At 38.2% G+C, this 26,615-nt stretch overlaps 5 protein-coding genes across 8 annotated transcripts; 3 read left to right on the top strand and 2 right to left on the bottom strand.

Moving 5' to 3' along the window:
* Window positions 1-942: 942 nt before the first annotated feature.
* LOC140783699 (DUF21 domain-containing protein At1g55930, chloroplastic-like) lies at window positions 943-9,132 on the top strand. The gene is made up of 14 exons (XM_073130674.1): window positions 943-1,589; window positions 1,850-1,947; window positions 2,047-2,140; window positions 2,324-2,406; window positions 2,504-2,602; window positions 3,309-3,390; window positions 4,496-4,635; window positions 4,704-4,782; window positions 4,866-4,929; window positions 5,183-5,274; window positions 6,116-6,181; window positions 6,933-7,049; window positions 7,133-7,312; window positions 7,998-9,132. The coding sequence occupies exons 1-14, from the start codon at window positions 1,050-1,052 to the stop codon at window positions 8,286-8,288; spliced, it is 2,025 nt and encodes a 674-aa protein (XP_072986775.1). The 5' UTR covers window positions 943-1,049; the 3' UTR covers window positions 8,289-9,132.
* Window positions 9,133-9,439: 307 nt separating this feature from the next.
* Window positions 9,440-12,955, bottom strand: LOC140783700 (truncated FRIGIDA-like protein 1). The gene is made up of 3 exons (XM_073130675.1): window positions 12,095-12,955; window positions 10,635-10,810; window positions 9,440-10,194 (listed from the first exon to the last, which is right to left on the bottom strand). The coding sequence occupies exons 1-3, from the start codon at window positions 12,819-12,821 to the stop codon at window positions 9,640-9,642; spliced, it is 1,458 nt and encodes a 485-aa protein (XP_072986776.1). The 5' UTR covers window positions 12,822-12,955; the 3' UTR covers window positions 9,440-9,639.
* Window positions 12,956-14,738: 1,783 nt separating this feature from the next.
* LOC140783487 (inactive leucine-rich repeat receptor-like serine/threonine-protein kinase At5g24100) lies at window positions 14,739-16,690 on the top strand. The gene is made up of 2 exons (XM_073130383.1): window positions 14,739-15,870; window positions 15,961-16,690. Exons 1-2 carry the CDS (start codon window positions 14,739-14,741, stop codon window positions 16,563-16,565), a joined length of 1,737 nt encoding a protein of 578 aa, XP_072986484.1. The 3' UTR covers window positions 16,566-16,690.
* A 323-nt stretch (window positions 16,691-17,013) lies between these two features.
* LOC140785363 (kinesin-like protein KIN-12C) lies at window positions 17,014-22,821 on the top strand. Of its 3 annotated transcripts, none has more exons than XM_073133237.1 (16): window positions 17,014-17,421; window positions 17,536-17,676; window positions 17,758-17,841; window positions 17,952-18,077; window positions 18,230-18,289; window positions 18,388-18,441; window positions 18,530-18,622; window positions 18,986-19,081; window positions 19,340-19,488; window positions 19,613-19,762; window positions 19,839-19,968; window positions 20,042-21,055; window positions 21,124-21,222; window positions 21,315-21,470; window positions 21,548-22,273; window positions 22,369-22,821. In XM_073133237.1, the coding sequence occupies exons 1-16, from the start codon at window positions 17,140-17,142 to the stop codon at window positions 22,606-22,608; spliced, it is 3,600 nt and encodes a 1,199-aa protein (XP_072989338.1). In that variant the 5' UTR covers window positions 17,014-17,139; the 3' UTR covers window positions 22,609-22,821. The 3 variants fall into 3 exon arrangements, with proteins under 3 accessions (XP_072989338.1, XP_072989337.1, XP_072989336.1); XM_073133236.1 differs by having other exon boundaries at window positions 19,328-19,488; window positions 21,127-21,222; XM_073133235.1 differs by having other exon boundaries at window positions 19,328-19,488.
* Window positions 22,822-23,201: 380 nt separating this feature from the next.
* LOC140783470 (inositol-phosphate phosphatase) lies at window positions 23,202-26,232 on the bottom strand. Of its 2 annotated transcripts, none has more exons than XM_073130362.1 (12): window positions 26,065-26,232; window positions 25,921-25,979; window positions 25,708-25,758; window positions 25,508-25,588; window positions 25,315-25,418; window positions 25,155-25,239; window positions 24,747-24,801; window positions 24,608-24,651; window positions 23,909-23,977; window positions 23,742-23,842; window positions 23,593-23,649; window positions 23,202-23,504 (listed from the first exon to the last, which is right to left on the bottom strand). In XM_073130362.1, the coding sequence occupies exons 1-12, from the start codon at window positions 26,081-26,083 to the stop codon at window positions 23,408-23,410; spliced, it is 822 nt and encodes a 273-aa protein (XP_072986463.1). In that variant the 5' UTR covers window positions 26,084-26,232; the 3' UTR covers window positions 23,202-23,407. The 2 variants fall into 2 exon arrangements, with proteins under 2 accessions (XP_072986463.1, XP_072986464.1); XM_073130363.1 differs by having other exon boundaries at window positions 25,921-25,976.
* Window positions 26,233-26,615: the final 383 nt, after the last annotated feature.

Below are 26,615 nucleotides of genomic sequence, written 5' to 3'. Positions count from 1 at the left end.
ATCTAAATGTTTAATTTATATTTATACCAACTAACTTTTTATCTATCCTATCCTATGATTAACATTTATATTCACGATTTATCAAAGAACCTAATTTTTAGGTCATACATTTCAAAATTGTTGCGAGGATGAATTAAGTTGAGTGAATCGAAGTAACACGTTTGTGACGTATTTCTACAGAAATATTGACTTAATTGTTCATTTTAAATATTAGGAAGAAGCTGACAGTTTATTCAATTTTTAACACAAATATGGACAATATAATGATAACATAGCACTCGTTGAGATAGATGTATGCTGAAATTGTGACAGAAATGCTTCGTGATAATCCCTTGCAATTACGTCTGGAATGAGTTTATGCACCTTCTTAAATTCAGGTTAGTGTTCACTAACCTCGTTTTGGTTTTCTAACTAAACACCACTTTTCCTAAAAGTAGGATTGAAAGTTGAGCAGGAATGTGGGCTAGTACGATCTTCCCCTCTATTTGAATGGGTTTAGACCCAAAGTAAATTTAACATTTTATTCTTAATAATAAAGACTAAATAAATTTGATATTCAAGTAGCATTTGATTTGATTCATGCATAAAACATATTTATTCATAAAGTACAAATCTTTTAAATATATTTTAATTAAACCTCGTAAAAAATAAGTCATATAATAAATTGTGCACAAAATTTTATCATTATTCATATTTTAGTAACGAAATATAAGTTTTTATATAAACTTAACTAATAGAATTATTATATTTTATAAATAAATAATACAATTTGAATAAAATTATAGATGTACATAATTTATATTTAAGAGGTTACCTTAAAAAATCTTTATCCATGAATCTAAGAACATTATCGGGCCTCTTATACGGGCCGTAATAGTGGAGAAGTCCATTAGATCTTCTATTGCTTTCAGTAGTATATATTGACTCCACCCGTGTGAAGTCGACATCGTCCTCGCCGTTCACCGGCTACGCTCCCCCTCCTGTCTTCTTCTTCTTTAGAAGAGGATAGATAAAAAGGCGGAGAAAGGAGCCGCCCGCCATTTGAAAGAATGGCTCTCTTCAACTCCTCCTATTCTAGTCTCCTTCTCGGAAACGCCGCTAGGGTTCCATCGTCTCGCTCGTTCCGATCGAAAACCCCCAACTTCGTCGCTCCTCCCCTTAAACCCTTACACCAACTCCCCTTCCCCATCAAAACCTCGCGTCTCGGTCAATGCCATCGGAGAACTCCTCTCAGGTCCGCCTCTCTCCTGACGACTCGCATGCGCAGCGTTAAGCCTCGTCCTGAGTCGTCCGATTCGAAGGAAGTGTTTCTTCGAATCCTCGGAGCTCTCGCTAGATTCGGAGTTCGGCTCGTTCTTGTTGCGATAGTGGCGGGGAGGTGCGGTAGAGTTGTTGCGGCGGAAGGAGTTGCCGATGCTGGATTTGGAATCTTGGGGGCCGGGAAATGGAGTCTCGGTGGATCCTGGCCTAAGATACTACAGATCTTACAACTGTTTAAGGAGCAGGGATTAATCTTGACAGCTTTGTTGGGTCTCTCTGCGTTCTTCTCCATGGCGGAGACGGCCATTACTACGCTTTACCCGTGGAAGGTAATATTTGCTTCTTCATAATTTCGGGAAGTCACTGATTCCACTCTAGTGTATCTTAAAATATACAAGTCTAAATTCCATGTAATTTATTTTTGTTTGAATTTATCAGGATACTCTTTGTGTATGCTTCTTCTAGTGAAAAATTTCCTTTATATATATATATATATATATATTTTTTTTTTTTTTTTTTTTTTTTTTCCCCTCTAGATGTGAATATTCGAATTGGTCGTTTAAGCTCCAACTATGTTGTCTTCCATCAGATTCGTGAGTTGGCAGAAAAAGAGCCGGAAAATGGTGTTTTCAGAATGCTTCGAAGTGATGTCACTCGATTCTTGACGACCATTCTTATTGGCACAACGTACTGATCGGTTGCTTTATATCCTTCTTATTATGAATTATGATTGTTTCCTTGGATAATTATTTCCACTCATTATACTCTGTCTTTATGTATCCTCAGTGTTGTCAATATTGGTGCAACAGCACTTTTCACAGAGGCAGCGACAACAATTTTTGGTGAAGCAGGTGTTAGTGCAGCTACCGGTGTTATGACTGTATGTCCTTGTCTCTTCTTTTGATAGAATTTAAATTCAATCTCCAACTCTTACTCTGATGTCTATAAGGTAAGGGATTTGCATCTGTATTAGTTTCAAAAAATCTACCAACAAAACACATTGACATAGTTTCACCATGTTATCGGTCTGGAAGGCTCACATAATTGATCTATAATTCTTCAGGTTGCTGTTTTACTCCTAACAGAAATTACTCCAAAAAGTATAGCAGTTCATAATGCCACAGACGTTGCTAGGTTTGTTGTAAGGTGAAACCAAAATCCAATTGAGAACTGAAACATGATCAACATTCATTTTGTCTTCTAAGTTTTTCTTAAAGTATTGCATCTTATGCAATTAGGTCAGGCCGGTTGCATGGCTCTCATTAGTACTATATCCTGTTGGAAGAGTTGTCACTTTCCTGTCGATGGGAATGCTGAAGATGTTAGGTCTGAAAGGTAGAAGGTAAGTTATTTGCTGTACTCTCTAATCAAATTTTAATTATTTTGCCATTATATGTTATAATTAATTCACACTTTCTCATATTCGCTATCAAATAATTTTTTTTTAATTTCATGGGAACTTTGACAATTTCCAGTTATGTTTGGTCAGCAACTGATCTGCTACCCTAGTGTGCATCTTCTTCCAATGGTGCCTACATGACATTATCTATGCCTTCGACCTATATTAGGCAATGAGCATCCATGTTTCTTTCACAGAAGCCAGGGTGTTACTTGTTCCCCTACTTCTGAACCGAAAAGCAGCACCACTCTACAGCGAATACATGAATATAGGAGGAGATGGAATAGTACATACTGTAAATAATATTTATCTTTGTTTGGACTTTTGGACCATATAAGGATCATGTTTGTTTGATGTAAAAGAGAAGACTTGAAACCAACAGGTAGGACAATCTTGTGAAGTTACACTTACTATTTTTTTGATGTACATTTCCTGGTAATTCTATGACAAGTGGTACTCAATAACATATTTCATTATTGATGACAGGTTGTAGCATATGTGTTTTCTTTTGAACTCTTTCAGATAGTAATTTGAAACTTCATGACATAGGTTTAAGGCTTTTGCTCCTGGCATTACCAATCTTAACTGGAAGAGCTAGTTTATATCTAATTTCTTTACTGTCTGTTAATATTTCTGTTTATCCATGTAGTGAACCATATGTAACTGAAGATGAATTAAAATTGATGCTACGAGGAGCAGAGCTGAGTGGGGCAATAGAAGAAGAAGAACAGGTGACAAAGTGCAGTAGCATATTTTGAGAAGCTATTGCATTAATTCTGACCTTTCATATTTTGTTACCTTTGTAGATTCTAATAGTGCGCTGCAGAGTAATGATATGTAGAATCGTCTGAATTTCATGAACTTCCTTTTCTAAAATCTTATGTAGTAATCCATATTCTTAATTGGAGTATATTGGATCAATAAACTATATAACGGTATGTATTAACATGGCCTAAAGTATCAACAATTCAATTTATAATTAGTTTTACCAGAGGTCTTTGCCTGTTACTTGTTTGCGTATAATATGATTTATGTGACGAAAATGACTTTATCATGTATGAACCCGTAGTTGTAATTAGGGAGAAAAATCCGACAATCCGTGCTTAAGTCTTCGTTTAGTGGAACAACATTCTACAACTAGATAGTAAAATCAAGAAAGAATTGTACAGACTACATAGTTGATGGTTGCTAAGAAATATTGCTTAAGATTGAACAGGCATTATGTATAGGATAAGGGAACAAAGTTAAGATGAGGAATATTTGTTTTAGGACTTCTATATATTGGCTATGTTCATGGGTTCTGGCAATTTTAAAACATGTCTTTCTATCCAAGTATCTCGTGGCTCACTACTTTACTGGTTTTTCTATAAGACATAAAACTAATGATTGCCGTGTTCTTGGCAATTTGGGTCATTGACCATCAAGATAAGGTATAAAGAGTTGCTTCAGATTGTTCTGCCATGTTCGTTAGAGGACACATTGCACCATTAAGGCATGATACGAGTTGGAGGTACCACATGGGAAGAATGAGATTTATGAACACTTAGTAGATGCAATGAGGAATGGTAACTTTACCCTTAGATTGATGGAGCACATAGCATTAGAAAGCAGATTGGTGATCATGTACCTGTCCCAAATAATTGAAACAGAAGTCTTTGTTGTTATTTTTCACTTGGGACTCAACAATGATCAAATCTCTCAAATTTTCATTGTTAAAATTATATGTGCACGAGTTTTGCATACATTTTGGTCTTCTATTTCACAGAGAGCTTTCAAATCATCTTTGTTTTGGCAAAGAACGGATAAGTGAATATTTTATTTTTACCCTTTCAACAGGATATGATTGAAAACGTGCTAGAGATTAAAGATACACATGTTAGGGAGGTAATGACGCCTTTGGTGGATGTAGTTGCAATTGACGCTACTGCAACACTAATTGATTTCCGAGATTTATGGGAGACTCATCAATACTCAAGGTACTAGTATATGAGTATACTGCTGTTGCATGTACCTTCAGGTTTTAGCTTCATTGGTTCTTTTTCAGAGTGCCTGTATTCGAGGAACGCATTGATAATATAGTTGGAATTGCATATGCAATGGATATGCTTGAATTTGTTGAAAAGGTTAGCTGTGCCACCTTTTTTTTGTCTATAATATATTTGTTGCTAAATAACTTTTTACCTGTTTTAATCTTTTTGTTTTGAAGGTCGAAAAACTTAAAGAAATTACTGTGAAAGAGATAGCACACATGCCTACATACTTTGTTCCTGGTAAGTACTACTGAGGTGTTATTTGCCGTAAAAAATTATGATGCATGTAAATTGCCAAGTTACTTCTATAATGCATTTGAGGAAACGGATCATTCTTTGCAAGTAACTCAGAATTTCAAGTAAGTGACTTGTGTTAGAAACTCAGAATTAGTTAAACCATCTCAAATGTCTTGAGGCGTCTATTCCTTTGCAAGTTGGTTGTATAATTCTTTTCTTTATATAAAATTGGTTGACAAATCTTATGGACTTTCAGATTCGATGTCTGTCTGGAACCTTCTGAGAGAGTTCCGCATCAGGCAGGTACACATGGCTGTAGTCTTGAACGAATATGGCGGCACTGTTGGTGTAAGTCTCTTTCTTTATATCATTGAAAATTTATAGTCATTTATGTGTCATTCTTTGCTTACCATGGATACTGGTAATTTTTTCTCACTGTCCAAACATTAATTTTCATGATGGAACAAGATAATCCTACATTTATTAGATTCGTCAATCTATACCCATATAACTTGAAATCTTAAGCCTTAGCCTTATGTGTTTAAACTGTACGTGAGAATTTCTCTAAGAATAGCATGTCTTTACCACTTTAGTTAAATTGCTTTCTGATTTCCAAACAACAAAAATCATGCATATTTTTGTTCTTTTATATTTTCTCTCCTAGTTATTTTAATATATGAATATCATAGAAGATTCCTAGATCTCGAAGCTTGCTTTAGACACATGCCTTTCATGTTTCATTTTCATATCCTTGCAGTATTGGGTGATCGTATCTTTTCTATCAAGCATGAGACAATATATATTTCTTCATGCTACAGGAGTAAGATTTTCCATTCCTTAGCCAAGAAAGAAAGAAAGTTCTTATCGATCTATTTCTAATATGTACCAAAATGTACCTTCCTATGTATATACGACTCCACAATCCTCTGATGGCCTACTAAACAATTTTAAGTTTTTTAAACCTTCTAAAAGTTACATAATATAAATGCATAAATCCGTCAAAGTTCCGTACTGCAGTCATGAAGTTAAATAACTATAAAAGTGTTTTGAACCTGTATCTATAATGTCAGCATGCCAAATTTTACTACTTCTAAATGTTCTGTAGAGTCTCTTTTTCATGTATCTTTGTATGTCTCATTTTTCTTGGAGATTTTGTCTTGCTTACCTGTGGCATACCCATATGGAACAGATCGTGACATTGGAAGATGTTGTCGAAGAAATTGTTGGTGAAATTTTTGATGAAAATGACTCCAAGGTAGAAAATGTTTTGGAAGCTTATGCTCTTATTTCATTCTTATCACCTTCATCCTTTTTCTACTTGATCTTTCCAGCTTTACTTTTTAAAATTTACTATTTTCAAGCAATGTTATTACTGATATTGCTTGGGCAGCTGCATCTTCTTTGTCCCAGCATAAATTTACTTAATATCTGTCAGAGTACAACGGTACTCTTTCTGCACTGCATCATATATTTCTCTTATCTTGATGAAGGGCATAAAGATGCTGTGTCAATTGACAGTATGCGGTTATATTCAACTTGCTGGATTTCATTTGATCAATTGATAACTTCTTTCTCAAATATGCTAGAGTCTGCTAATCACAAATAAGTGAGAAACTGCATTTATTAATGATGTCTAGAACAAGGATATCCTTGTTGCAGTAATTACTTAGATGGTTAGTAGAAGTCTTCACTCTTTCTCCTCCGTATGATGAACTGTAGTCTGGTGGTTGTTGATATACAATCTAATCAAAGAAAGGAGAGTGTTTTACATGACCATCTGTTCAGTTTAACTATTTTCTCTGCCAATCTATAGTTTCCGTGTACTATTAGAAATGGAGAACTGCATCCATCATCGAGTTCACATTTAGTCTTTTTGAACTACCTCCTTAATTTTTGTGTCCTTGTTTGATATGCATAATATCCTCATTCTTGTTGAATCCCGTGATTGTTGAGGTGTTCATTTTCCTTGGATATATATTTTTCTCATGTAATTCATTTGGTCATAGGAGGAGATCCAGAAGAAAACTGGATATATAGTGATGCGGGAGGATGGAACGTTTGATGTCGATGCAAATACATCAATTGACCAGCTTTCCGAAGAGTTGAATGTCAAAATTCCTGAGGTTTGTAATACTGTAGAATGGTTAATGGTTCTTCATGGTTTTCCTTGGAATTATGAAGTTTTTAAAGATATATTTTGTTGTAGGGTCATCAATATGAGACAGTATCTGGTTTTGTCTGCGAGTCATTTGGATACATACCAGAAGCAGGCGGAAAGATGTTGGTGGTACTTGAGAAGGCAAATCAAGAAGAAAATAGTGAATACAATGAGCAAGTGTCTGATCAACAAGACGAGAAGGAAAAGCATCAGACTTTTGAACTTGAGGTACGCATCCAGGAAACTTTTTTTTAGTTAACCATAATCATGTCAGAAATAGGATAGCTACTAGTCAATTATTAGCTATTTAATAATGTTGAATGTCTGAAATTGTTCTTGTTGTCTTCTGCATTTATGATCTGTATTGGTTTTTTGACATGTTTGTGCTGTATTTCTGCTTTAATAATTGCTAAATTCAGATGCAACGACCTCTATTTGGGTTTCTTTTAGTGCTCTAGATTTTCTGTATGTTCTTGGACTCTTGTAAGTCATATGCTGTTTTTGACTCTTATCAATTTATTCAATTATCTCTAGAGTTTGCTGTCATGTTATTCATAAATCATGGACAGGTATATAAAATAATCAACTAGATCACATGGAATCAGCCAAATTATAGGCTTAAATCTGAAAAGACTTGAAATTTCAATTATATATTTTGGAATCAGACCTCTTATGATAATTATTTTTTAGGGAATAATACCTTACATTGGCAAAGAAAAGAAAAGAAAAGAAAAGAAAAGAAAAGAAAAGAAAGCCACCAAACGAGCCACTGGCCAATTTCCGCTTCACCAGCATGAAATCGTATATAAAATAATCAACTAGATCACATGGAATTGCAGTATAATGCAAAATTATATAAGCCGCCTGGTATGTTTTTCGTGCATCTCATCTGCCATGTGCTTCTTTCATGCAGATAGTGGAAGCTAATGCGAGAAAGGTCAACAAAGTCCACTTCAAACCAATAAGCAGTGAATATGCAGATTTGGAGAACAAGGGCCTTAATCGTGTGGTTTCCACTAAAGTCATCAAGCGGAAGAAGCAGAGTGACAGTGATCCTGATAGGGTTGACAATGCAGAGACTATCGATGGATTGGAAGACGGATGCTCTACTGAGGTAATAATAGCTCATGAAAATGTCAATAACTCCAATGATTACACCGTTGATGTTAAAACAGAAGATCATCATTGTAATACTGGACAATAAGTAGACTGCTCCTCCAAAATTTCTGGTTTTTAAAACGGCACAGAAAATAGAGAAAAAGGTAATTCCTCAGAGTGAAAAAAAGCGAAAGGAATACGGAGGGCGATTGGAAGAACATTGTAAAATTTGTTTACAGGTGAGGGATGTTTTGTTGTCCTTATCCTTTAATTCTTAGAGTCATGCATGTTGGCCTGCTGGGCCACAAGCCTATCGAGGGTGAGTCCTTGAAGAATTGGAGGGTCTGTGCTGCCGCCACAAGGCTCATGCTGAAGGTATGTAGAGTTCTGTGTGGAAAAAGCCATTTGGATTTCTTGCAAGCAGTAGATCACCTTGGATCTACAGCTTCAGAATGCGTGCACATGGTCACTTCTCTCCCTCGCCCCCTTGATCTTTTTCAGCCTTCTGAACTTTTCCTGCAACAAATGCAATGGAAGAGGGGATGACTTTTTGAGTGATCATCCTACCTTGTCACGAGTGAAACTCCAATGGAGCTGGGTGTAATGCTTCTAATGGTAGTCTGTCGTGTTCTAAGGTGCTCGTCTCTGTAAGGGTGGTTGTGTATTTTTTTTCTTTTCTTTTTATCTGTACGGTGGTTTTGTGTATTCGTAAGGACTAGGTGGTTCTATTTCATTTATCTTTCATTGTCTTTTTGCAATTTGATGGGTCCTTCCATTATGTAAAAGAAGGGGAGATTCGGCTGAGGTTCAAAGTCGAATGACCAAGAAAAGTTTGTATCTACCATAAGAAGTTGCGCTGATGAATGCTTTGCAGGGACGGTTATGGATTAATTCACAATAGTGCAATGTAATTTTGTGTCAATAAAATAGTGTGGCTCGTCTCATATGAACTATTATTCTGGAATTAATTTGGTTTGATAGAGCTGACGCTTATCTATCGTGAATGAATGGTTCCCAAATTTTGTGGCTCGATGGTTGCATTTCACCAAATCCTTCTTTCTACCTTGTGGATATAATATGCTTATTATATTCGTGGTATAGACAGGACCATCATCCGAAAGGAAGGAAACGTTGTCTGGATTTGCTGACCGCATCTTCCGACGCTCTAATATGATGTTTTTAATTAGAACTCTCTTAAGGCGAAGAGTAATGATAGAAAGAAACAAATTGGCAAAGCTGGTTTTTGCCATGTTTAACTTCTCACAAAGCGCAAAATCTATAACCGATGTATGAGAAAAATGTGAGTTCACATACACCAGAACATAATCATTATACAACATAATGTTAGTCCTCAAAACTATAAATACCAAAACAAAGATTCGTGATAGTGTTCATGCTACATCACATTTTCTTGCAATAGATTTGATTAAAGCAGATACCACTACAACAAAACCGTTCTACGGAGGATAAAGGGATGAGCTGTACATAGTAGATGATCCAGGAAGGTTGTAATTACCATAGTGTGTGAGCCTATCATATGCCCCGCCGGTGCCAGCAAAAGACTCTGATGAGTATACATACGACCTGGGTTGTCCCGCTAGTGCATTTGGAACTCCCGGAATAGTTTGACCAGCATGGTTGTAAAGGGAACTCGAACCTGTGCCATAAGCCCCAACCAATCGAGCTTGGTCAACCAACCCAAGCTGAGGCTGGTTTGGAACCAATGGCAAAATATGGCTATCAAGAGCTGGTGAAGTAAACGTTGTTGTGGGACGATGACGCTTATTAGATTGTTGTTGTTGTTGTTGTTGTCGCCGCTGGTGCTGCTGCTGTGATTTCAAATTGGAAGGGGCAGCAGGAGCTGTCGAAGTCCTCTTCTTGTTTGTCTTCTGTTGTAATTCAGCAATTTGCTTCTTAAGAACATGGCAAGGATACTCTGACTCAAGCTTGTACTCTTCGACAGCTTTAAGTACCGATGTCAAAGCACCTAACTCCTTTGCTATAGCCTCATTCTATAAAGACAACAGTAATTGCAATTTAGAATCAGTCGGAAAGCAAGATAAAATTACCAATGAAATATTTCATCCCTGAGATATCCTTATCTGGGATAAAGGAGGATTTCTCTAGCCTTATTAGATTGCAGGGTATACCTTACGCATATAACTATAAGAATTGCAATTATCTCAGTCACTACACTTTTGTACATTACTTGAGGACAAACCGAGGGATAAAGCTAGTTCCATCAATCTAAATGAATATTCCTTTTGGGAAAAGCACCATCGCTATTTCTGAAAATTCCATTTCTACCTTTTTGTTGCTTCCATAAAGAACTGAGCTGTTTCTCAGGATATATGCTATGAAATAATTATCCCTAGTTTTTTTATCCTATTTATCATGTTCCCAGTCAGACTACTAGCTTGGACATCTGACACAGGAGTGGCAAAAGGCATACCTGAGCTTGAGTTGAATTGTTTCCTTTCTTTCGGACTTCATGAGCTGCCTCCTTTGCCTTCTTTATGTAGGCTTTAAGAAGGGGCACTGGTGGGCATTTCGCAACCAAATTGAAAGCATACACAATGTTAACAGCATCCAGCTGTCTACCTTTACCATTCAACTTCTCAATTAGATCTGCCATGAGCCAAAAGTTATAGCATGTGTCAGATGCCACAATGTAAGAAAGGCAATAGATAACCATCCTCAGAGACTAAAGAGATGTGATAATACATCAAATATGTGGTGAACAAAGATGAACAATAGTTGAAAGGACATGAACAAGAGGAACAGCTTCACCTTGATGTAGCTTTCTAGCAAAAGGTTAATTGGTAAATAGATAGTCAAATCAGGCAGTAGACCTGGACTAAAACTTCTTTAATAGATGCCTAGTGCACTTAAATTAAGCATAGAAAACTTTTATTAGCAATATTTTTTATCAAAAACACATAACAAAACTTCTAGACATGCTTAGCAAGCAGATTGAGAAGATCAACGGATCATACCATAATAAATGGAAGGAAGCGCAATAACAATCGTGAAGGTTAAATTATTAGAATGATCACACCTATAGTTCTAGACAATCTAGTCCAAAACTAGCGCTTGCTTCAGTTTTTGTCTAGTTTTGACTGAAACAAGTGTAGTTAATTTGACAAAGATGGTTACATCCTTTGTCAAAGTGACTGTCCACTTAATTGCAATTCTAATTAGCAAATTTGCTTGATAGTTCAAACATGGATGGCATTCCCATTATTGAACCCAATACTGGACAGTTTCCCACCCACGACGATGATTAACTCAAAATCTGCATCTGCTTTAGCTTCCACAATATGAAGTTGGAAGGGCTACTTTGGAACAGTTTGAATAATCTACGGTCAGATTCATGGCTGATGGTCATACATCACTGCACTACTATAAGAGGTGGAGAATGCTATTGCTACCTTTGTTGTGCTAGCAGTCCTGAATCAGATTATGGACAGAGCGCTACAACCTAGTTTCAGATTCGGAATCAACTCAACTTAGATCCTAACTGATGCAGGGCAAGGGAAAGCCTTCTGGCTACAATTTTATTTTTGTCATCCATAGGTCATTATTTTGTGAACCGTCCAAATGTTAACGATCTACTGGTCAATCACACCCATGGTAGTAGGATTTAATTGGACAGGTATAAAAAGAATTTCGATGCGACATCTCTGCATCAAACAAGACTCGAAGTAGAGAAATGCATTGCAAAGGAAAACAGAGCAAACATCCCACATTATAAGAATTACAAACAACAAGTATCTTCCCAAGAACCTAGTATAATAGTTAGACAAAATTTGCAAGATCATTAAATTATTAATTGGAATCTATCGAACCAATTCCAATAAAAGTAGAAATGAGGCTGCAATTATAGGAATCTCAAATCAGTAACTATCTTACCAGATGCTTTCTCCCCGAGACCAAGGCTCTGACAAAGCTCCACGGTCTTCTTCCTCCGGGGGATCATTAAAAGGAGATTCATAACCTCATCCACCTTAAACACTGGAACCAAATCGTAAGAAATCAAGAGCTGCAACAGAGCCTGGGCTGCGAAGCCGTCCTCTCCCCGGCCATCAAGCATCTTCCCTTTCCATTCCATCGCTACCTTCTTCGCCGTCTCCTTGACGGAATTCTCGATCTCCGGCGCGATGGCATGAATGCACTCAAGAAGTGTGATGCATGTCCGCGTACTGTTCGGGGCGGCCTCCCTGTCCTTGACGGCATCGACAACGAGCTTGGCCGGGTCGGCGGCCGACCGGAGGGCGGCGGTGAGCTCGTTACGGATGGCGATGACGTCCTTCCTGTGGTTCTCGGCAAGGAACGACATTAGACCGTCGGAATCCATCTCCGCGCAGAGGGATTTAAGCTCAGGGCGAGGAGCGGGTTCATCGGGATCGGGAAGAGGAGGAGCGACGGCCGATTCCTTGGTTTGGAGATAGCTGAAGCGGTCGGCGATGGTGCTCTCCATGGCGGAGATGTGGTCGTCGATGTCGCTCCAGCGAAGGGAGAAGGAGGCGAAGGAGGAGGAGGAAGACGAAGAACCGAGCAGCTCATCAAAGGCCTTGCGGAGGCTCTCCTTCTTCGCGGGGATGGAGGCGATGGCCGCCGCAATCTTAGCGGTCGCCATTAGAGAAGGGGGGTAAAGAAGACCTATAAACCCTAGAACTTAACTGCTATCAAGCCTCCTACTACTACTTATTACAACTTAATGAGTTAATGACGATGGAAGACGACGCCCGAAGCGCACGAAGGCGTCAGGATTTAGAAAGAAATGATTCTAAAATATTTTATATTTGAGCTCTCGGATAAAATTTTGGTTTATTCCAATCTAGATTCGTATTCGCATCCAGACGAGCTTATTCACGTATTGGATTGATAAGTTGAATAGTGTTATCCGATCTTTAATTAAGAGAGATTAAAATAAAGCATATTTTAGATTTCTTAGGTTAATTCCTAATCTAGTTTTCTTATTATGTTTACTAATTGTAGATTTGAGTAACGCCGTATTTTAAATTAAGTATGAAGATTATCAGCTAATCGATTTGCATCGCTCCTAAGAGAATATTTAATTTTGATGAGTTTTTGAGCTACTATTTTTTCAAAATTTCTTTTTTGCTATAATTTTTAAATTATTTTCTAAACTGTTATAATTGTTACTATATCAGTGAGGTAAGTTGCTGTCTCAAAAAGTGATGTCTTAAAAAGAGAATCGTTGTGTGTGTTTTATTGGCTAAAAGATAAGTTATTTTTCTTAAAACTGATGTATGCGACTGCTTATTTGACAAAATTAATAATAATTTAGTAACTAATTCGAAAACTATATTAGAACCGTAAAAAGTACTCGTCCAGCAAAGCTAATTCACCTATAATAATTTTTCAAGGCATTAAGTTTTCTGGAGTTGGGTCAAACTGTCAGCCAACTCTTTGAAAGCCAAAATAGCCAAAGCAACTGGGATATGAAGAGAATAATAATAATGAGGGGGCTTCTAGTTCTATTGGAGAATTCCAACTTCTGAATGCATATAGAAGCAGCAAGGCCAAGGTAGTAGACCAGATTCAAACCAAGAGTTCTTTGGTTGTTTGCTGTGACTCCTGCTGCTCCAGGCAGCCGCAAGCTTACAGATTGCAGGCAGTGTGAAATCTGCACATGAAAAAATTTCAGTCCTTTTCAAAGGTTTAAATCATTTATATACCTATACTGCGCATCAGCAAGATCAGAAGAGTGCATGTCGAAATAATTCAGATGGTTTGTGTATCGAGTTTGTTTCAATGAGATAGAGTTGTTTACCTTTTTGTCCATGAAGCCTCTATCAAGGTTGATTATAAAAAATGAATCCAAGTGTTGATTAATCTGTCTGCAGCCTATGTCTCTTTCTGTTTGGGAGGCTGCAAAAGGTACATTGCTGAAGATGATAACAAGAGCCTCAGGTGATGCTTAGCATGGCATAGAATTCTCTGTAAACTTATGCTCCTTTTTCTGATAGGGACATTGCTGAACTGTCTCTCCAGATTATCACAATATCAGTAAACCCTGGAAGAAACACAGCTGAAGATGCTCCCTATGCGGTCTCTATTTTTCTCATCCATTTGAATGCAAAGACAATGCGATAAACTATCGAGAAATTCAGCTGCAGAATTTTGACCAATCTTATTATAATTGGAAACCTAGTGATCAGTTTGTCAGTTTTCACATACTTATTAATAAGCAACCTATTTTATGCCGCTGTGACAATTACCTCGCTTCAGACAAAAAGGCGATTATCAGCAATAATGTCATATACAAACTTACTACTTTCACCTATGGCTATTTCCAGTGCACAGGGAAAAATATGGTCAGGATATCTAAATGTTCTAGGATTGCAAAAAGTACAAACTTACAAACCTTGGCGAAATCAGTCCAAGAAAAAATGAATTAGAACTTTGGAATCAGCGAAAACTGTTAATATAGACAAAAAGGAAGATGCAATTGAAGGGAATCTGATGATGCAAGAATTGTATAAATCCTCACCAGAGAAGCCCGACGAAAGCTTAATATTCCTGATCGATGTGGCGAATCCGACTAATGACTCACCAACAAGGAGTGTGCATTTTGGCTCTTGTCCTCTTCACAGTTGCTGGCAGAGGTAGTAGTATCTCAGAAAGCAGGTACCTATACCATTTTATTCAAGCAATTGATCCCCAAAATCAGTTAGAGATAAATTGGGATAGACAGATTCCAGCTTATTGCTTTGTTGCATGGATGGGTATCAAATGTGATGCGTTGACATTGGAGGTAACAGAGATCAAACTAGAGAACAAAGGTCTTAGTGGGAGAATTGATGCAGATTCCCTCTGCAAGCTTCAGTCAATACAAGTAGTCAACTTGGCCAACAACCTCATCACAGAAGTTATTCCTGAGTCAATATCAATCTGCACCAGTCTGACTTACTTGAATCTTAGCAATAACATGCTCCTCGGGGAAGTGCCTCAATCTCTCAGTGGTTTGAAGAACCTAAGATCCTTGGACATCTCAAACAATAACTTGACAGGATCAGTCCCACACTTCAAACAGATAATTGAACTCTCTCTCCACAAGACACTGGTCTCAATCTTGTCCGATAACAACACCAACCCTCATGATAATGATGTTGACGAAGAAAAGGCGCCGAAAGCAGCGACGGTAGACCCTCGAGTTTGGGTTATCACATTTCTGGTAGTATTCCTCTTGCTTACCTTCTTATTGATTTTTGTGTGTTTCATCAACAAAAGCCATTACAAAGCAACTGAAGAGGAGGAAACGAAATGGGTCCAGGAGTCTCCTGAAAGGAACACTATCGCTACTGAGACGAGTGAAGATGTTACGAATAAAGCAGAGGAGATTCCGGACATTGTATTCTTTGGAGAATGTCAGGAGAGGTTCAACATGGATGATCTCCTCAACTCACCTGCTGATCTCCAAGGCCAGAACATCTACAGCAGCCTATACAGAGTAAGGTTAACAGAGAGTGCAGCTTTCGCTGTCAAGAGATTGAAGAACTTGCAGGCCCTTGGAGATGATTTCAAACTGAAAATAATGCGGATAGGAAAACTGAAGCACCCTAATCTCCTTCCTCTAGTGGCTTTCCATTTCTCTGAGCATGACAAACTTCTCATTTATAGGTACCAAAAGAGTGGAAGTTTATCATCCCTGCTTTCAAGTAAGACACTGTAACACAAGCTACCATCAAGTGATGATTTTTTTTTTGTTGTATTGATCACAAGCTAACAATTTTTTTTTTTGACTGCAGAATACCAAACAGAGTTGCCTTGGAGGAAGAGACTGAACATAATGAAGGGGATTGCAAGGGGATTAGACTACGTAGAGAAAGAGTTGGGCGATGAGGCAACCCCTCATGGGAATCTCAAACCTTCCAACATCTTACTAAGTGACAATGACGAAGAAGAGACACTAATAAGTGAATATGGTATCTGGAGCCTCCTTGATCCAAAATGGGCATTGCCATATTCCTCAAATGGCTATAGAGCTCCGGAGAAAAATCTGACAAGAAAATCCGATGCTTTTAGTTTAGGCGTTATACTACTTGAACTACTTACTGGAAGATCGGTAGAGAGGAGTGGGCTTGACCTTCCTGGATGGGTGAAGTCCATGGTAAGTGAAGAATGGACTGCAGAAGTCTTCGACAAGGAGGTGGTCAGAAGGGGAAGACGGTGGGCATTTCCATTGCTCAATGTTGCTTTAAAATGTGTGTCCAAATTGCCTGAGAACCGTCCCGATGTATCGGAGGTTCTACAAAAGATAGAGCATGTGGAATCCAACCAACAAGAAGATGATGATGATTCTTGCTCATCGCCATCTTCGGTGGAATCCAACCAACAAGAAGATAAGTCTTAACTCATCTCTTACCTGACACTAGGAATAACTCTTATATTTTGCCACATTTACACAGTTATTTTGATAAAACTCTTTCATTCTCTCGTGTTAAATAATTTAGCCATTAATTGGCAGCCCAAACTGTTCAGTAGACAGTAGTTCAAGTTAAAGAAGTGTAGAGTTCTTACACTACTATTGTTTAATAAATTATTTGGCTTTTTGCAAATAATCACATGCCTTTTGCTCTTACTGTGGAACACTGCCTTATTTTTAAAAAAAAGGTGCAACGCCATAACGGCCATTTTCCTGTCGGAACTATTTGATGATCCGCGGGACAGTTCATATGGAAGGGGTACATCTACGTGTAAGCTTTGGGATTAACGTTGTAATAAGTAAGATTAGTCTATTAGCAGATCCGGCGGAACACAGTACCTCCTCTCTCTTTTTTGAATTTGAATCGAGTTGGAGCTTCGCCCTTTTGAGTGTACACTCTTCTCCGCTCTCTCTCTCTCTCTATCCGCCTTTCTCTCTCCTTGAGATCTCATCCAATTTCCTCCTCCTCCTCCTCCTCCTCATCCTATTGCCAACGACGGCGATGGAGATCTTGAGAACTCTTAAACCCGCCTCCAGATCCTTGTCTCCCCTTCATCCTACCGCGGGCGGAGCCGGTCGCCATATGAATTCTCCCCAAGGTTCCCGATCCGGCCGGGAGAACACTCCTCCTATCCATCCCAACGTGCAGGCTTCCTCGGCCTCGCTTTCCAAGAAGCCTTCTGCTACGACTCCCCGAAAGGTGGATCTTCTCCCTAAAGAGAGCACGAGATCCGACGAGTATCCGCTCGATTCGTCGAAGAAGTGCTCCGATCCTTACATTAAGGTTTTTTCCCCTTAAAACACGTTCTTTAGGAGCTCATGAGTTTAAATCTTGTCAAGCTCCAATTAAATCCATAATTTTCTTTCTTCTATTCTGATGAGGTGAACGGTTTTGTAGGTTATTGTGAGAGCAAGGCCGGTAAGTAGTCAGGGAGAGAAAGGAAATGGTTGCGCTGTGAGAAAGGTCTCCGATGACTCATTAGCAGTTGGAGATCGAACATTTACCTTCAATTCTGTTCTTGGTCCGGAATCCACTCAGGTACTATTAATTAAGCTTCCTTATTTCATGCATTTATTCTTGGAGTATACTAATATATTTATGTGCTTCGATTCCTATCAGGAAGATGTCTTCAAGTTAGTTGGTGTTCCTTTAGTTGAGAATTCATTGGCTGGTTTTAACACTTCAATAGTATCTTATGGCCAGGTAATGTTTCACCGTATGCTTCTTTGTTTTTTTTTTTTTACATGAACAATTTTTTGTACTCTTTCATCAGGATTTCATGGATTTATTTTTCGAAATCACTTTAATTGTAGACTGGGAGTGGTAAAACCTACACTATGTGGGGTCCGCCAAGCGCCATGGTCGACAGCCAATTCATGGACGGAAGACAAGGCATTGTGCCTCGTATCTTCCAGTTGTTATTTTCTGAGATTCAAAGAGTAGGTTTTCTTTTTCATGATTCTAGAAACTATTAATGTTCTGTAATTTTCTACCATTATCATATATCAGCTTGCTCCAAGAATCCGTGACAACTAAAGTTGGTTGTTTCCAGGTTCTTGTTAAATATGATATTTCTTCTTTTTGCGTGCAGAAACAAGAGAATTCAGAAGAAAAACAAATAAATTATCAATGTCGATGTTCGTTTCTTGAGGTAAGCCCTTTTGTATTAGAAAATTTGATTTTGGGCGTGCCGTGCATATGAATCTATGTTGCTAATGACTATTTTGGTATTGTTTGCTTCTTTGGTAGATTCACAATGAACATATCAATGACCTACTCGACCCGACTCAGAGGAACCTTCAGGTAGAACAGTCTTGACTCTTAGCATTTGATTGGAGTATATGCTATTTCACAGGTTTCAGTGAGTAATGGTGAATTCCATCATTTGTAGATAAGAGATGATTCTAGGAATGGCTTCCATGTGGAGAACCTCACTGATGAGTATGTGATGACTGTGGAGGAAGTCACTCAAATTTTAATCAAGGTACTTGCGCTACTTGATTTGTTTTCTTGGATGTTAGTTCATATCTCTGTCATCAAATATATTGAATATGCTCATTCTCCACTCCTAAGAAATTTATGACAAATCATGAAGTCATGTCAATGATGATAATAAATTTTGAACCTCAAACTAGTATCATGTCTGAACGTAATGTTGTCATGATAATCCACCAAGTTGCCATATCATTGGATCAATTGTTATAGTTCTGGAAAAGTCATTATATATATATATATATATTTGTAGTATGCAAAAAGTTGAGTCTGTATGACCTAAAGCATTTTTTTATTTTTTTGCGGAGAATGTTTTTGCATTACTGATTCATTGCTCTCTTAACTTTATTTACAGGGTCTTTCAAACAGAAAAATTGGTGCCACCAGCATGAACTCTAAAAGCTCACGTTCTCACATTATTTTTACTTGCATTATTGAATCTTGGTGCAAGGTACACTTTTTTTTCATATAATAATCTTTTAGTTTCCTCCATTGAAAAAGTTAAAATTGTGCTCAGCTTTTCTTGCATCTGAGAGTGGAGTACCTTCTTGATTTCTTAGTTTATATTGTGCCAGAGGTCATAATAACTAACTATTGCAATGTCATTTCGTTTGTTGCTCTTATCATATTCTTCTCATTCTAGAGTTATTAGCCCTGAGAACGTGTCAATACCTGTTTGCGAATTTAGTGGTGGCAGTCTTTATTGCAGGGGCCATCATCGAGCTGCTTTAGCAGTTCAAAAACTAGCAAAATCAGCCTTGTTGATCTTGCTGGATCAGATATAGATGAATCTGATGGTCTCAGTAAGCAATGCATTAAGGAAGGAAGACATGTTAAAAAGTCTCTTTCAAAACTTGGGTATGATAACATTGTTGCCATTCTTTCAACTCAATAAATTCAAACTTCAGGTCAACTCTAACAAATATTCTTTTGCATAAGTACTGGAAATTGACTTTTTTTTTTCCTTTTTGGTTGATCACAGGAAGTTGGTTAATATTCTTGCAGACGTCACAAATTTGGGAAGAGATCAGAAGATTTTGTACATGGATTCCTGTTTGACACATTTATTGCAGGATATGCTTGGTGGCAATTCAAAGACTACACTTATATGTGCCATTTCTTCTAATGATAGGTACCTTACAGACTTATTCCTGTCTTGTTAGAACTATGCAGGTTTCCTAAATTATCCTTAAATGTGGTGAATGTAGATGTAAAGCTGGCACTTTGAGTACACTACGATTTGGAGAGCGAGCAAAGAATATACAAAATAAAGCAGTGATAAATGAAATAACAGAAGATGATGTCAATGGTTTGAGCGATCAGATTCGTCAATTAAAGGTAGACAATTTTCGAAAGACTAACAGATCATGAATAAGTACTTCAACCTCATTCTATTGTTCTCTGGCTACAGGAAGAGCTTATAAGGACAAAGTCTTACAAAGGCATCCCTAACGGCACTAACACTGGTGATTACTTCAAAGGGCATAATGCTCGTGAGAGCTTGAAAGTTTTGAGAGTGAGCCTCAACCGCTCATTGATTTTACCTCGTATTGATATTGAGTCTGAAGAAGAAATAGATGTTGATGAAGAGGACGTAAAAGAATTATGCGACCAGATAAGCATTCTACATTCTTCCTCTGAAGATAATTTGAAGGATATGCTGGAGGACCAGGTTCAACTATGTGATACTTCTAAGGAGAGTTCAAAATTAGAAAGAGATGAAGGAACAAATCTTCATATTGCTGACGGCAAAGAATCTAATATCCAGTCAATGCAAAGAGAAGATAGACTTGAGGAAGAGCATTCTGAAGTATCTGAACTTACAGCATGTAGTAGCATTGCTGCATCTACTAAGAGCTCCTTACTATGCGGAGATGCTTCTGACGATGCAAAAGATAATCCTCTCCTAGGCTCTCCAACGAAGTATAGCCTTTCCATCAGTCCCTGCCAACAATTGCCAGTGCTCCAAGATCCAACATTGTGCTCTTCTCCTAAGTTCAAGAAAAATGTCCTCTCACCAGGTCTTCTTTCAGTTGGCAAGAGAAGTGCATCTGGGTACTCAATCTCCAATTCCATCAAAGATTCCCCTGGGAAGGTTGATGGTGTTCGCTCATCCTTGCAGTCCACCAAGCTCAGTCCCACTGAGTCCTTAGCTGCAAGCCTTCACCATGGCTTGCAGGTGATAGATTATCATCAGCGTAATTCAGCATCAAGGATGTCAATTGTTGGTCTTTCCTTGGATCACTTAGCATTGAACTCATGTCACTCGGTCGAAAAGGTCAATTCTGGCATCCAAACATTACCAGAGGAACAAAGAAATGTCTCTTCCTTCCTATGTTCGTCTTGCAAGAAAGTGGTGGAAAATGAGCATAATCTCATCAGTGAGACAAGTGCTAGCAATGTATTGCAGAAATCATCCCTTAAGGTATGCCAGTGATATAGTTAACTCTTTTAGATTGGCTTGTTTTGAACCTTTTTTACTTGATATACCAGCAGGATAATATAGTTCCCACAAATGCTTCCAAGAGAGAGATGGAACTTGAAGCTCTATGTGCAGAACAGGAAGCTAGAATCAAGCATCTAAGTTCTCTGGTAAATCTTCTTTGGTTGATTATATTCCTAACCAGAGTTGCAGGTGCTATTTGAAGTATAATTGACAGGTTTTTCGTTTAAAAATTTTGTAGGTCGATCAACGTAAGCAAGGAGATTGTCAAAATTCAACTCAGGGGCAGAGCAAAGATGAGGAGATCCTTTGTGTTGCATCCTTAACTGATGGCCTTGCAACTGTTAAGGAGCTCAGAAGTGAAGGAACCACATCTTTGGAAGCTGAACACGCGACGGTTTGTGTCTCTTGAGGAACCTTTTTATAATTCTACACTCTTTATGTATGTTGTTTGTAATTTTTCGAATCTTGCAGCTTTTGAATGACAATTCCGTCAAGCAATCTGTGGCATCTCTGAGTGACCCAGAACGGGATAATAACACATCATTTGATAGTAGTGAGAGGGAAGCACTTCTGCGCGAAATTGAGAGCCTAAGAAATCAGCTGAAGTGCTGTGCCACCAATTCTGTGAAAGATGATTCACTGCTTGATCAGATAAGAAATGGTGTCACTCCAGATATCAGAGAGGAAGAGCTAGAGAAGGAAAGACAACGGTGGACAGAGTCAGAGAGCAGATGGATATCTCTAACCGAAGAGCTGAGACTCGATCTTGAATCAAACCGAAGACTCGCAGAGAAGAAAGAGATGGAATTAAACATGGAGAAGAATTGCACCGCAGAATTGGATGATGCGTTGCACCGGGCCATCCATGGGCATACTATGATTGTTGAACACTACGTAGAGCTTCAGGAAAACTACAATGATCTTCTCGAGAAGCACCGCAAGGTCATGGAAGGGATAGCAGAGGTGAAGAAAGCAGCTCTAAAAGCAGGACGGAAGGGGTCTGGCTCTGCTTTTGCTGCAGCTCTTTCCGCAGAGCTCTCCACTTTGAGGATCGACAGAGAGAAAGAGAGAGCCTGCCTAAAGGAGCAGAACAGGAGACTCCGCATTCAGCTCCGTGACACTGCTGAAGCTGTACATGCTGCCGGAGAACTCCTTGTGCGGTTGAGAGAAGCAGAAGCAGCAGTTTCACAAGCAGAGGTACGTTTAACTCTATCAGATTCGAATTTAGAGACCGTTCTGCTGAAGCAGAGAGACACATAATTCTTAATCTTGTTATAACTTCTCTGGTGCAGGAGAAGTATGCAGGAGCACAGCAAGAGATTGACAGATTGAGGAAGCTAGCTGACAAGATGAAGAAGAAGCACGCAATGGAGATTATCACTATGAAGCATTACCTTGCGGAGAGCCGACTTCCAGAATCTGCATTGGAGCCATTCTACCGTAACGAGTCTGAGATTGCAGAGGATTCCAAACCTCAAATTTCTGATGAGGATCAATCATGGAGAGCTGCATTTGGACCTGCCTACCGATAAAATCATAAAAATATGCAACACTTTTTGCAACTTGGGAGAGGAATTTATCGCTTCAGCATATTGTGTTGATGCAGGACGGTGATGTCAACTGAGTCTCATTGACCGTTATCTATCTGTGCGTGTATGTTGGAAATGTAGTATTATCTGTTCTTTGTTGTAGAGAAATTCGGAGGATTCCATTATTGATATGATAATTATGTTTCTTTTTATTAATTAATGTGATGATTATGTTTAGTTTGTGATTGTAAAGGGTTAAGGTAGGGGCGCAACCAAAATATTCATGGTATCTGCCCAAAACTGGCCTTTTAGAACAGAAGTCCTGACTTTTTATTTTTTTTTAACTTTAGACAAAAAGAATACAAAATAAAAAATTTCAATAATGACAATTTACGAATATTTGAACTAGGATATTCTTAGCAATGGAGTAGTTGCATAGCACCCTCATCATCTGATTTGATAGTTTTCCTCTATTAGCCCACGGATTAAGATGATTATTTCGTGCTTAATTCGAAACACTGAAGATGATCTTGATATGAACAACCCAGTTACACCATAAGACATTGCAGTAGTAGGAAAACAAGAAGCAAAGAAGATGTCTGAAAAATAAGACTGCTTAATCTTGAGGCAACATCAGACAGCTGACTTGAAAACCGTCAGCAGTATGGATCGAGAAAGAAAATCTTTAAATATATGCCCATAAGAAAATTGAAACATCTAGGTGATACAATGCCAATAAGATAAGAAAATAAAGAGATTTAAATTCAGGAGGCAGGCATTTCTATCTTCTTCAATAGGGACTTTACTCGGTCAGCTTCAATTCCTTGATGAAGGCATCCTTTAGATGACCATTTGATGCTGCAACCCTCCGAGACATGATGTCAAATTCTCCGCCGTCTCTGATATAGAGAAAAAATAAATTAGGTTACACTAAGAGCTGTGCCTAATGTCAATTGTTTTATTCTATGTTGGTTGTGAATAACTTACGGGTCAAAAACAAGGCCTCCAGCTTCCTGAAGAATCACAGCCCCCGCTGCCACATCCCTGAGGACAGCAAAATAACCATCATTAGCGGTTTCACAGCACCTTTTTAATCAACGGCAGGTGGTTATTAGTTATTACTGTAATAGACATACCATGGGCCACCAAATCCAGTCTCGTAACAGAGATCAAGCCTACCACATGCGACGCCACAAAGGTCCATAGCTACGGAACCGCACATTCTGATAGATCTCACCTGAAACAAGAAGAAAAATTATCACCACGATGCAACTTCAATGCTGTAAAACAAATAGAAATCTACCTTGAAGAGCAAACTGTTGATTCTGTTAGTAGTAGCATCCACAGTTGATACATCTCGCTTTGTCCCAACCTGCTCAAGTGCTACTTTTGTTACTCAAATCAGATGCCACTTCCAAAATGACCAAAGAATATCCAGATATTAATACCATGAGTCTTCATGACAATAAAACAACAAATGAATTAAAGAATGCTTCTTTTTGTGAGAACATAACAGATAATATCTGAATAAATACTAGGACATCATGTAAGATAAAGAGAAGAGAAGCCTGGGGCACCAGTGCTGGTTTTTTACACAATTACATGGAAAAACAAATGGAAGAATCAACTTCTCATACATAGATACATGTCATATGGGTTGAGCTACACTTACTAATAGCTTACAAGTTACAATATTCCTCCCCTACATGATTGCTCTAGTGAAAGTTTAAACCTGACCCAAATCTAATGCCAATACCACCGTTGTGTTGTGTCAACACAAGTACTTTAGGAGAGGCATAGGTTCCACTGTTTGCAAGTACTCATTCAATGGCGATTGACCACACAATCACAATAAATGTTCCATTAGAAACCAAATGAAAAGGATGAAATTGTAAACCTATAGTATTCTACTAAAATTCAACAGGGAACAAAAAGATCACATAATTGATGAATCAAGAGAGGATGCACCCTGAATTATATTGACCAAAAATGTCAAGTATACCTCTGTTACAAGGAGAGATTTCATCAGCTCAGTTTGAGATGAAGCTGTTACAAGTTCAAACTTTTCGAATGTTACTAACAGATTAGAATGTTCAATAAGCTGCAATTTCTCAATCTAGGGGCTAGCAAAGTCCTATTACCTTTAATTGGAGATCCATTGAGGAAAGCACCTTGTCCACGAACAGCTGTAAAGAGCTACAAGTAGAAATTGATTATAGTTATTTCATTGGCGAACAGAAGAAACAGAAAGAAAAAGTATGTCAAAACTTAAAGCAGTCAAACAGGACTAGTCTAGAACAGAATAGAATAATTACAAATTAAATGTGAAATCCAGATCAATTCCGAAACAGATAGCAAAGATATATCTCCTTCTTTGAACTTTGTCAAATATTAAAAGGAGAAAACGGATGAGCTCTCACGGGAACTAGAAAAATCTAGCTACACTTTAGCCGCATCATAAAGTTGAAATTGTAAACCACATATTAACCTTCATCAGGAATCGTCCTGCTACAAAGAAAAAAAAACAGATAATTAAAATACAATCTTACCTCATTCAATACAGGGTTGTATACAACACCAACTGTGAGAACCTTCCCAATAGTAAGACCAATAGATACACAAACAAACGGGAACCTGTAAGGACTGCCATTAGAAAAGGAAGAAAAAGGAACAACCTTTCAATTCTTATAACTAAACACCAATATATACCCATGGACGAAATTAGTGGTTCCGTCAAGGGGGTCGACAATCCAAGTGGGTTCATCGGTGAGCTCGGCAGTACCATAAACAGCAGATGTCTCTTCACCAATAAACTACGATCAAACATGAACAAAATAATATTAAGTAAGGAGAATAGATTAAAATGGCAAAGAGGAAGTTGTGGAGGATGAGAAGGTCAAACCTTGTGATCAGGATAGAGCTTCTTAAGGTGATCGAAGATGAGATCTTCACATGCCTTATCAGTTTCCGTCACCAAGTCAACCTACATTATTAATTTCCCACCAATCGTTTGCATTGTTTCATTAATCTAAAACATATGATAAAAGATTTCATACAAAGAACTCAAACGATATTAAATAGAAACAGAGAAAGAGTGAGCACCAGGCCTTTGTGCTCCACATGCTTCGTCTGGTAAAACCCTTTGCGGATAACCTGCGAGATGGTTTCAGAAAAGCGAATCACAAATTAATAGGCGAAAAAAAAAAACAAATCCCCAAAAAGAATTGAAAAATAGGAAGAGGAAAAAGAGATGAGGAGTTCCGAATCCAAGTCCAAATCCGAATCCAGATGTGGAAAAGAGGAGACGAGACTTACATCTCCGGCTCTCGTTGCGGCCTCCACCGCCGCGGCGAGCAACTCCGTATGCGAATCTACTAATCAGAGCAAGTAATGAGCGCGGAAGGAAGAAAATCAATCAATCAACGACGGAAGCAAAAGGGAAGTGATTCGAGCGCATACCTTTCTCGCCCGTCGCCATTGATTTGGATTTTTACTTCCTCGAGCTTTTAATCTCCCACTATTAATAGAGGGAAGGGAGGACGAAAGCGCAGAAAAGAAGGGAGTCCGGACTCCGGATGATTGATCTCTCTCTGCCCCTACTGGCTCGGGAATAACTACAATATACTTACTATTCGATTAACTATGGGGTATATATATACTGTAACACGATGAGAATCTCCGATTCGAATCATTTATAATTCATTAATCCGAACCTTTCTACTTAATACGAGTGCAATTGTCTCTAATTTATCCACACAATAAGAAAATTAGAGAGGTTTATCACCTAAATATTGAATTTAGATTTAAATAGGTAAATACGAATGAAATTTCTCACTCTCGTTAATTAATTCCAACTTTTTTTGGGGGGGGAAATCACAAAATCGAAGACTGCACTGAGACTAAACCTGGTACCCAACAAAAGATATAAAAGAAGAGTAATAAATTTTGGATGGATCTGAAGAGGCTTAGTTTGGGCATATACCTCGCCTCATTGCCATCTCCAGAATAAC

Source organism: Typha latifolia, chromosome 3 (assembly GCF_019914945.1).
Source record: "Typha latifolia isolate L0001 chromosome 3, TyphaL0001v2, whole genome shotgun sequence".
Classification (NCBI taxonomy): domain Eukaryota; kingdom Viridiplantae; phylum Streptophyta; class Magnoliopsida; order Poales; family Typhaceae; genus Typha; species Typha latifolia.
This window is presented reverse-complemented; position numbering and strand designations above follow the sequence as displayed.